Source organism: Calypte anna, chromosome 3, assembly GCF_003957555.1.
Source record: "Calypte anna isolate BGI_N300 chromosome 3, bCalAnn1_v1.p, whole genome shotgun sequence".
NCBI classification, from domain to species: Eukaryota; Metazoa; Chordata; class Aves; order Apodiformes; family Trochilidae; genus Calypte; species Calypte anna.
In genome coordinates, this window is record NC_044246.1 from 48273338 (window position 1) to 48285409 (window position 12072).

Sequence of the window (12072 nt, forward strand, 5' to 3'; positions counted from 1 at the left end):
AAGGTATTCCCTTACCTGCACCAGTCTCAGCACCACTCAGAAGAAAACCAGATCACTTGAACATTATCAAAAAACAGCTTCTCTCTATTGTTCCTTCTTCCTGCTACGACAGGGATATTGGCAAAGAAGAAGTCAAGTATATGCTACTTGGATAGTCTGAGTATCCTTTTTTTTATCTTTTTTTATTCCTCTTTTTTTTTTTTGGGGGGGGTGGTGGTGATTTTTTTGAGGCAACTGCTTTATCTTTTTTTAATCCAGAAATTTCTCCAAGGATACTTTAAAGCTGCATATTTATTGCACACTGCTGGCACATACCTGCTTTTACATCAACCTCAATTTTCCATTAGCGCTTGCAGAAACATTTTGCTGGGCACGGTAAAGTTATTACTTCACAGAACCACATATGGATTATGGATGCTCTATATGAATATTCCTGTAGTTTCCATTCTGTCAGGGTACCAACGTTGCCTTTTTTGCCATGATATTACAGAGCTTATAAAATAGGGCTGATGGAGGTGATCCTTCCTCTCAGGTTAGCACTGGTGACATCTGGGGTTTTGGGTCCAGTTTTGAGCTACCCAGATGGACCCAGACAGACTGGAATGAATCCATGAAGGCCACCAGGATGGCTTGGAGCTGGAGCACAAGGTGTGTGTCTCTCCCCAGAGGTTCCCAGTGAAAGGATGAGAGACAGATGGGAATACAGGAAATTCTGGGCAGACATAGGAAACATTTTCACCGTGATGATCCAACTGGATCAAACACAGGGTAATGCTGTGGTTGCTAACAGGTGGCCCAGGTACAGGGGCAAACCCAGCACATCTGACATGGTTAGTGCAGAATTTAGAGAATTATTGGGGTCAGTGCAGAATTTAGAGACTGAACTCCAGGTACCATATGGCATAATTTATGATTAGAGTAATACACTGGTGCCTTCCTGCCTTTGTCCCTCTCTGCCCAGCTAAGCACATAGCTGCAAACCATGGGCAGTGCAGCGAGCCCTTTCCAAGCAGGCAAGGGATAGTGGCAGCTCTGCTTTGACACGTGGAGCCCTTGCTCTAGGGACAAGTTAATGGTCTCTTCCTATGGGACGCAGAAAGGATTTATTCCAACCATGGGGACCTGATGACCTTTCTTGATGGTATGTGGCATCTTCTGATATAAAGTGGATGTCATCCTGTATGGAAACAAACAGTAATGTGCCAATGTAGCTTTGCTCTTCTAGTCACGCCATCCCAGATTATACTGCCTTCAGCATCTATTGAATTTTTCTTCTAAAGTTCTTAATGGCATTTATGGAGACAAGGTTTAATCGTTCATCATTATTTTACATTTTCTCCCCCTTTTAAAACTATTAGTAGAACAGTTAAGACAAACATTTTAACAACATTTCTAGCTATAATTAATCTCTAGGAGGCAGAATCTTTCATGTTGTTTAACATATACCTGACTGTGGGTTGCAGACCATCCCAAAGGAGAACATTTTACTTTGAAATCACTCATTCAAGATGCCACAGAATGCCAATATACAAATAAGCAATTTGGCTACAGACTTTTTTACTTTTTTGGTTTTACTTTGGGTTCTCTTTTTATATGTTTTATATAAGTATCCTTATTAGGAAAGCCAAGAAATTGTGTTGGGACCCTTAACATGAGAAACATGCTGCCTTTAGGGCAGAAAACTGACTGCTTAGAAGAGTGTAACATCCCACCTGCATCACCCTCTAGCTGCACTCCACCCCAGGCCAGATGCTAACTTAAGCCTTCTTGTTTCAGTGGCCTTCAGATAAAGCCTGTGCACATGTGTGGACCTGCATGGAGACCCACAGAGCACATGTGAGGGCCTACCTGAGCAAAAGGGAGGCTGTACCAAACTACATATAGATCCTGACAACAAGGAAATAAAAAAATATATGATTCTCTTACTATACTGTGCATATGTTCAGTAGCAGATCCTAATTTATGAATCCTTATGAAAGGCTCCATAGCTATGATGTGTCTTTTTGTTTTTTTAACACACACACACAAAGTGTTTTCATCTGTAAAGACATCTAACATATGTTCACCTTCCAGTCTCAGAGACCTGTTGGCTATTCAAGCCTGCCAGCAGTCCTGCCAGCAAAGTGCAGTGCTCTGGTGCAGAAGGATGACATTGGGCACACCAACATTAATATTTTCTTCAGGGAGCTGATGGACAGGGGTGCCAGGAGGCAGCCAAGCAAAGGCAAGGAGGATTGTTGTTCAGTGAGACCGAAACTGAATCACAAAGCCTGAGATGTAGAGGCATATTCATGACATCTTTTTCCTTGGAGAGAAGACTTCTTCCCATGCTATGGAAGATTTTTCTTTCTAGATAGCTCCACCCAGAGCAGGGGTCCTCCAAGAAGCAGTTTTTGCAGTTATGCGTATTCAAAGCTTGAGATAAAAGAAAATAAGCCTAGGATAATCACTTGGACCTGTTACACAACAGTAAGAAGCAGTCTTCAACATATTCAGTCCTTGCTCTATCTTCTCATTCACTTCCCACAAACTAGGCTGCACTTAGTAGTTGAGCATTGCTCCCCTTTTCTGTTGGGACACACAATGACCTGGCCTGAACATCAGTAATTCCAGTCCTGCTGTCCAAGTGTGGTCAATCAGGTCTGAGAAGAACTAATTTCTGTTATTCAGTATCTCAGCTTCACCCCTGCCACTTAGGTTTTCTTTGCCCTTGGCCAGAAATGCTAATATTTAGCTAAGCTGCTCTGAGACACCACTTGTGTGCTGTAAGAGAAAAGCATAGGAGGAAAATAAAACCTCCAGAGTGCCCAAGTAGTGCATTCAAGACCCAAAATACCCAGCACAAAACAAGATCTTTAGGGAGAGAAAGCCAAAGGGATGCTTCAAAGTGGCCATAACAGTCTTAAAAAATAAAATAATAATAAAAAACCAAACCAAACAAAGAAAAAAAAAAAACAAACCACAAACCAGAAGCCAAAAGAAGAGGAAGTATGAAAATCACAGGAGAAAGAAAAGAATATATTGCTTTAACATCCGTGTAAGGCAAGAACATACAAGAATGTTTGTAAAGAAGCCTTTAAAATTAATTTCATTATCTGCAGTGATTGAAGGACAGGCCTTATTCAAGACCTCATTCATCCTGCACTTAATTGTAAGCACATGTTGGGGTTCCAGCTTGAAGCAAGGGGTTAATTCTCCAATTATTTTACAGAATTAAGACGTGGGTTTTTTTGGTTTTTATTGGTTTGAGGGGGTTTCCCCCCCAAAGGAAATGTAGTGTTATTTCATAACATAAAGCCCATAAAGACATGCTATTTCATCACTAATCCTAAATAAAAAGTGAATTCTCTCCTTTGTCTAAATAGTTTGCTTTGGCTCAGCTAGGAGCAGCAATTAGCAAGACAGCCTCCCTCAAAATGTTTGATCGGCTACAGGGTTTCCTGCTGTGTATCAGAAGTAAAAAACTGATTTCACACAGTCTATGGGGTTTATTTTGGCTGAATGTGCTATAATTAAAATGATCTTTTTTTTCCTCCCCAAGGGCTTTGTTTATATGCTTGAGACTTTTTCGTGGGGAGGCATGCATGCATGTACCTAATTTACCCATTTCGTTGATTTACACTGCTGTTCTTTACTGGTTCCCTTTGTAGAGTTCACCTTTTGTGGTTTTGAGCAGAAATTGGGACCTGTTACCATTTGTGTTACAGGTCTATTTTATTAGCAGGAGTCAAGGAACAGTTCCCATGGAAACGTTTCCATGTTTAATGGTGTTCTTTTCCTGGGATTTTAAAGATTGTGTAGGGTGGGCTCTGGGGCTTTCTAAGTGGGCACATGCAGCAGGCTGTGAACACTTCCCCTTCAGCAGAGAGTGAAAAATGAAATATTTTTAGACTGTGTGTTTCCTCTCTTATGAAGTCTAATGCCTGTGTAAACAGAGCAGCCTGACAGCTCCATGCCACAGACTGATGTTCAGGCCAATTCCCACCACTCTGACAACAAACTGGATCCGATTTTGAAAGGCCACCTAGAAAATTCAGTGTTTTTCTTTCACTGTCTGACCTTTCTGCTTAAGCCAGGAGTGATGCTATGGTTTATCAGGGCTCAGTGCGTTCACCTGAGCCAAAATGTCCTCATGTCACTGGGGACTCTCAAAGCTTCTTGAAAAAAACGTGCCCCCTCCTGCTCTCCAGCTGAGGTCTTCAGGCCCAGGGAGCACCTCTGCTCATAAGCCAACCCCGTTCTCTGGCATTTACCAAAAGCAATGCTAAAAAAAAAAATAAAATCTCTAAAATTGAATGTGAAAATAAAGCACCTTCTTTCTTACACAGCCTTTCTCTAAGTCCCTTGCAATTGCCATGCACACAGGTGAGCTGCACAGCAAATGGGTGGCACCACTAGTGACAGCAGCACTGCACAAGATTCACTTGCGGCTTGGATGCTGGCATGACAGGTCCGCAAACCTCTTCCTTTGTCCTCCTTCTTTCCTGACTCTGGGGATGAGTTCTAAACATCTTTCTTTTCCTTTACTTTTTCATCTGAAGACTTTAAAATAAAGTATTTTAAAATTTTACTTCAACCTGCTCACAGTAGGGAGTAAAACCTTCAAACTTCAGGGCCACAGCCACTCCAATGAAGAGATCCTTAAACCAAATTCTTATTCAAATGGGGAGTAATCATAATGTTCTAAGAAACATATTAAATAATTAATTATTATGATTTTGGCACTTTTGTTTGAACCAGGTGTTTAGGAAGCTGTTTCAGATGAAAACACATAACAAAATCCCTGGGCTTCCTCTTCACCAGCCAGTTGCATGAAAAGAAACACTCCAGCCTGGCCAGCAAAAACCTCATATCAATCTCTGAAGATGATATGGTTTTATTTATTTTTCATCATTCCCCATGAGTATTTTTAAGTTTTCTAATTGGTAAAGCTTCCACATTTTGAAAATCTCAGCGACTCCTTCTATTTCTGGGACATAAAACCCATGAAGAGTCTGGAGTCACAAGGACGAGGAGAGGTTACTACCAGCAAGATTACTTGCTCTTTCCTCCTTTTGTGGTTTCTACTTCCCCTTTGCTTCCCATACTGCATATATCAGATGGGAGTTGTCAGTTCTGGCAAACACCATCTAGTGATCATTTTTGGGCCTGACTGCATGGGCTAGCAAGTACCATAATCAAAAAACAACCCAGCTGGGCAATTAAATAATACAGAACCTCTATGTATGAAATCCAGTCAAGTCATCTCTTCTTACCTTCAGATTTTTGGAGTTGCAGAGCTAGTTGCTGGCTTGAGGACACTCATGGCTGTGTATGTGGTTCACCCAAGCCTGGAAAACACAAGTGTGAAGATGTAATGAGACTATTCTATACCCATTCTATACCCAGCAGCTGCATTTGCTACTGTGTTCTGTAGTAATTCACAATAAAGGACATCCTAAATCAATTTTTTCCCCTCTCTCAAAGAGGGGAAAAAAATGGCTGAACCACTCTCGTCTGTATCAAACTGGTAAGATCCATATGAAGAATTCACACTGCCCTGGGACTTACTTTGAAAACATATAAAGAATTCAACAAACCAGTGCCCTGGCAAGAGTGGTATTTGTTGGGGAGTCACCTGACAGAAGCCCGTGGAGTGTTTGGAGGTTCAGGCAGCATGAAGGAACAGAGGGCCATGTGTTGTCTCCATCCCACAGAGGCTGTTTGGGCTGGCTGTGCTCAAAATGTAAAACAGGGCACACTGGCTTCATGCCATCCTCATAAACATGTCTATCAACAGCAACCTTTGGGGAAAGGGCTCTACTGAAACCATTCACTCGCTGAAAAGCAAACTGCCACTCTTTATCTTCTAACTCTTAGCCAAAGCAGCTTTTCTCCTCCCTAAAATACAAAATGCCGTCACTACATCCACTAATGCAAGTGCTATTTAAAACTAACTTGCATAGTGAATTTTACAGCTCATTCATGCTCAGCTCAGATGCCGGGAATAGCCCCGTAACACCATGTACAAATCTTTGACTGAAGCAGAATTAAGCTAAAAACAACTGAATGAGGAGTCTGTGAGGTTTGGTGTGATTCCATTTGACTGAAAAGCACCTAACCGTGTAGGCAGAGAGCAAGACAGATGAGGTGAAGGTTTGTAACTGCTACAGCAATCTTTAGTCATTAGCACAGAGACCTATCAGCAGGCTACAGGACCCCTCCAGAGCACTGACCCTCTTCTCCACACACTGCTCACTCCCTCCTCTTAGTAAACTGTATTTTTAGGTGCCCCCACAGGATTTATAAATTGCTTGTACAATTGCTTGTACAAGACATTGCTTGTACTAAGTAATTTTTTTTCCTCAGAAAATTTTGTGCAAGTTTTCTGCTACCTGGCACAAGAAGTAGTACCAGGCAGCCCTTCTGCTGCACATTCCCCTGACACACACAGCCCACAAAAGGATACGGGAGCCTGGTCCTGGGGCAGAGATGTGTTGGGCACAAGAGGCAACCAACACACATTGAGACATAACCAACCCCCCCCCCCTCCGTACCAGGAACATCCCAGCAACTCTTACCTGAGCAAAGACAGCTCCAGGAGCTCCACATTGCCTTCTCCTTGCCTCAAAGCTGCACTCTGCAAGAAAGGGAGAGGAAGGATGCTGCACAGTGACCTAGGGCTGCCCTTGCAGCACAACTGGGGACTTCACACTCCTCACATAGGGCATGTGACTGGTGGCCTCCTGGAGCTGCCCCATGGTGCCCTGCTGCCAATAGATAAATGCATACAGTAGGTGCATCAGTTAGCATGAAAGAAATAAGCAAGTCCCCATATTGGGATTTTTGACACCTGGAAAGAAAGTGAAAAAAAAAAATTCCCAACATGCAGCTAACTTCTCAGCCAAGCAAGAAACGTTTCAAACAGCTCCTTCAAAGCAAATGCATGTGAGCCCAAGTGCCTTGCAGCTTCAGTCATTAAAGGAGAGCAAACAGCAGTGAGATTCTATAATTTATTACCATTGCTAAGATGAACACAGATACTTGATACTCAATCGTATACAGAACTGTAAAAAAATAGTTTTAATACAGTATCAAAATTTACACAAGTGTAGTGTCAAAAGACCAGCATCCCTCAAATCAGCCCCTGCACATACATACTGCAGGCACAAGTACAAGTTTTACATTTTTTCATACATATATATAGATATATAGGAATACAACAATTTAACTATGCAAACAATAAGTATGGGAGAAAACAACATGTAACGATAACAGACAACTGCTTGGCTAATATATAAGAATTATGTAAGAGTGCAACATTTCGAAATGGAAGGCAGGATTCTGCATTTCTAACTCAGACAGGGTGAACAGGAGTTTAGCCTGATAAAGCAATGCTGGATTAGAGGCCTTATGTCAAACGGTACCAGGTAAAAATAACAACAGAAACCATTATAAATACTGCTTCAAAGTAACACACTTTTTCTGAAGACAATTAGCAGCTTTACATGATACTCCTATATAACAAAAGGTTATACAGTGACCAAGCTACATTCCACTGCAAATAGCCCACAAATACAGCATGTTGCAAGCTCAGAAAAAACAGAGGTTCTGACTTGAGCTAAAATCTTACTAACCAAGAACAAACCAGAAACCCAGGAATTGTTGCATTCCTATTTTTTTTAAACTTTTATTAGTCTTTTTGATGCTTAGCTACAGTAAAAAGTTAAGCAACAGTATTCAGTCACAAGCCTGTTGCACATTCATACATGAAACTATCATTGCTTTTAGATATACACAAAATACCTATCATTGCAGTTCAATACACACAACTAGTATCATACACATAGATAAAAATAAACTAAGCACAGCTAGGGTGCTGTCTGGTCAAATCTCAGGCAATCTGAACAAGAGCTTTCTGCCTTATAGTAATGAAAGACATGCTCTGATTATAATAAACCTTTTTGGGGGGGGGGAACGCTACAGTAGCGAGAAAAGCTTTTTTTTTATAATGCAGTGCAATCTTTTAGATCCTTATAGGCTCTTTTTAAATACACCAGCGTGTCTCTAAATTAAACAGTAGAAATTAGCATCCTGACAATTGGAAAATACTTTCCAAAAACCAACTCTGATGGAAATTCTGATTTGAGACTTGCAATGGTGATACTTTAGTCTGTTCATTAAAGGGCTGTGCACATTATACACATCTTCAGAAGATGTGCACCAAAGTGAATGGAAAAGAAAGCTGGCTTTACTTTCATTTAGAAAGAAATTGCGTTTCACTACAAGTACTGTAGTTATGCTACACTACTGGCTGGTTGGGAGACTTCATGGTCTTCTAGCACCTCCAAAGGCAGGTATTCTACCAAAGCAAAAAAATCATCTGGAAATTGCCTAAGCACCATTAGCCAATATTTTACAGACTGAAGTGTGAGTAACCAAGAAGTGACTTTCTCAAAGCCGCAGACACCAAAGGCACAGTTTATCAATGTCTCTCCAGTCTGGTGAAAAACCTCTGTTAAATGCAGTGGAAAATTCATTCAGACTAGAACCTAGAGATTCATGTAACTAAGCAAAATAAAACTTATTTCATGTAACTCCTGCAGAATCCTAATTCTATTTTAGTTAGGATGGAAATACCTCAGTGTTTCTAAGTGTGGTTTGTTGAAGTGCCGATGCAGCAGCAGCGTTTCACTAGCCAGTGTACCAAAACAGCAGTATTCAGGAACACTGACCACAGGGCTCCTCTAAAAGACCTCTGTGCAGAATCTCCACTGGTTTCCAACAAAGTCTTGTGTAGTGCATACAGACATCCCATCACCATCTGAGAAGTCGCGGTGGGCACAATCAGTTCTTTCTGTCTAATCGGCAGTTCAAACACTTTATCTTCTGAGACAGGACTTGCTCAGGGCCTTTTACATAGGTCCTTTATATTGATTTCCTGACAAATGTTGTCTAATTCCAGGGCACGACCCTGCAGCATCTCCAAGTTTCCTCCACACAACCTAAAGGGAAGGATGGAAAGAGATCTCATTATCACCAGCTAGGATGTACTGGCATTCATATAGACATGCATCTGAAAAAGCTACACGTTCCTTAAACAGAGCATGCAGCACAGGTAAGGACACAGGAGAGGGACACACAACAGGAGTAGAGACTGTTTCTCAGGGAATACAACATTCCTTCTGAACACAAAAAGCACATGCTTCTAGGTAAAAATGATTAAAAACAGACACAAATGAACTAGCACGTGCATCACCACGATATTCTGTGCTTCAAATACAAGACTGGGACAGTTACAGGCCTCAACCAAAACTTCGTTCAACTATTTCCCAGACCAGATCTCTTGCAGAATGCAATTCAAAAGCACAAAGCTCAGTTCAGAGGAGTCTAAACACTGCTAGTTTAAAGAGCACAAAGCAGTTGTCCCCTTTATTCAAATAATTTACTTGATCTCTTAAAAGCAAACAAGGTATTAGAAGTGTTTGTTTTCTTCTATTTGTTCTTCCTTGAGATCAGAGGAATTGTGCATGTCACTGTTCTATACATGCTTGTGTGTTTTGTTCAACCAGAGCAAAATATACAATTTAGCAGAAGTGAGCAATTTGTCCCTCTGTGGACTATACATTATAAAGGTTTCCTTCCTCATACTCACATCTACTTGCATTCATGAGTGCATAACATCCATGTCACAATTACAGAATTAAAAACGCAGAGAAGTTATACCAACAATTAACCAAGTGTAAGCAGGAGAATCAGCAGCTTGTGTTCTATCACCAGGCTTCTCTTCCAGGAGCCACAAGAAACAAGAGCGGTGATTACCTCCATACTGTGTATTGCAAATGGGGATTATTTCTTTTTCATAATAGTCAACTAGCAACCAGCTAAAGTATAACTGCTACTAACCCACTCACTTATCTCTGGACAAATAGCAATATGACTATCAAGAAAGGCAAAACCTCTTTTCCTTAGTCATTATTTATTATTTGTATTTTAACAGGGCCTGAAACCCAGGAACAAAAGGAGATAGCATCAGCTGGGACTGAATAAACACAAAGCATCTGGATCTTGGGAAGTCAACATCCTGAAGAGACAACACCCAGCCCAGATCCTAGAGCTGATGAGCAAAGGCAGAATGACCCCAAGGTCCTTCTGTTATTCTGCACAAGAGATGGTAAAAATAACACAGTTCCTTTGAGCCTTTTCTGAAGAGAATCCAAGTATAAACATGAAAACCAGAAATACTCCTAGACTGGAAGCAGTAAGACTACAGTCTTACTACACAGGGCCAAACAAATTAAAGCCCTTTAAAGGTTATATCCACTAATGGGTGGATATAACCCAACCCCTGCAAACTTTTCATATTACCAGAACCTGAAATCAGAAAGAAAACAGGTGGAATGAAGTTATGATCATAAAAATATGCATCTGTTTCAGCTAACTTTGCTGTATTGCCAAATACTGTGCCACGGTGAAAACATGAAAAATGGTATTTCAGTGAAATTTCCTGAGTCAGCTGTCTATGGCAGAGCCATCGGGAATGGCAGAGGGCAGGATTTGACAAGACAGGCATTTCTATCCAACACATGATCGCGGATATTCCAAACTTAATATTATCAAAAAGAAATGCCTTATGGACAGCGTTTCTGAGAGGGCACATTGTACCAACAAATGCCTTTCAACAATTCTTCTCGTCAATAAACATTAGACAAAATTTACCAAGCAGATAATGCTGACACAATAATAAAGTTAAAGGTGACACTTTATTTCCAGCTGAACGAATGATCCCCGATTGCTAGGAAGGCACCAAGGCACACAAGACAGCCCTTGGAAGCTGACATCCTAAGCAGAATTGACAAGGTAGGGTCAAAAGGAATAGTCTCCTGCCATTTTTATGGGTGGAAAATGAAGAAATACTTATCAGCAACTACTTCAGCTTGTGCATACAGTGCTACAGATGCTTGAGTCTCGAAGGCATCACAATAATTTTATGTGCCTTCTTTTTAGAAACACAGGATGATATAGGTTAGGTTTATCAGACTGTAGCTTCCAACTCTCCTTTTGTGGTGGCAGTTCTTTGCACAATCATGACAGTGCACATATTGCTGTGCTCTGCACAGGTACCTATTTGGCTCTCTGTGCTGTATGTGTACTTTGAATCTGCATGTAGGGTTGATTTTTTTCAGTTCACCAGTTCAATACAAATTTGTCATAAGCAGCATTAATAAAATTGCTTTGCATTTATAAGTGACCAAGAGAAAAATGTAGTGCTTATACATTCCTGAATGTGTTTTAAATAGTTATTACAGACTAAAAAGCCCAGCACCAAAAAATTCATTCAAAATCTCAGCAGCAGCCTTGACTGTATAAAGGACAGCTCTGAGGTTCACAGTACAATCATGACAATTAATTTCTAGCTTACTTCCAACACATCAAAGTGAAAAGATGGAGAAATCTCCCTGGAAGCCAGGCAGAAACCTGAACTATAACAGCAGGTTCCAGCTGTGTCACCTACTGGCTGGGGCAGCACTTCAGGCCTGTGATGCTTCATGTACAGCATGGAAAACGCATGGAGATCTCTTGGCTCCGTGACCCCACCTGTCCCTTAAGGTGTACCCCATCTTCCCTTTGGCTCCCAGCCCATGGGATCATGGTACAGCCCTGTGAACAAAACTGACCAGTAGCCTGAGGAAAATCATACAGACCAAACATCCAGACTTAACCCAAACATTCTTATGCTTTGAAAATAGCTCCATGCTCACTACTACATGGTAAACTACCTCTAATCCTGCTGCTACATATTATTGCATTCCCCAGGGCAAGCAAGTTCATAAATAAAAAAGCAAAAACGTTCTCAAATACATTGTTGATAAGGTGGTATCAATATCATATGCATATCCTTGGTAAAATATCAACTTGATCATGTAACATCATGAAGTTCATACAATATGAGCTACACATACAAACTGAATTACAACACCAATTAAGACTATGTCATATGATGAAACTTGACATCATTCCATTGTTTTTACAGGAAAATTAATGCTGTTGCAAATGTTTCACTTAAAACACCCACAGGAAATAAAGCTGCAG

The 12072-nt window shown here is 40.9% G+C and overlaps 1 protein-coding gene across 3 annotated transcripts in view; it reads right to left on the reverse strand.

Moving 5' to 3' along the window:
* Positions 1–7101: 7101 nt before the first annotated feature.
* Positions 7102–12072, reverse strand: part of CCDC85A (coiled-coil domain containing 85A) — an 83049-nt gene continuing 78078 nt past the window's right edge. For all 3 annotated transcript variants that reach the window (XM_030448724.1, XM_030448723.1, XM_008493241.2), the window contains one exon: positions 7102–8984. In XM_030448724.1, coding sequence (XP_030304584.1) covers positions 8935–8984 — 50 coding nt within the window. In that variant the 3' untranslated portion in view covers positions 7102–8934. The remainder of the gene's footprint in view (positions 8985–12072) is intronic.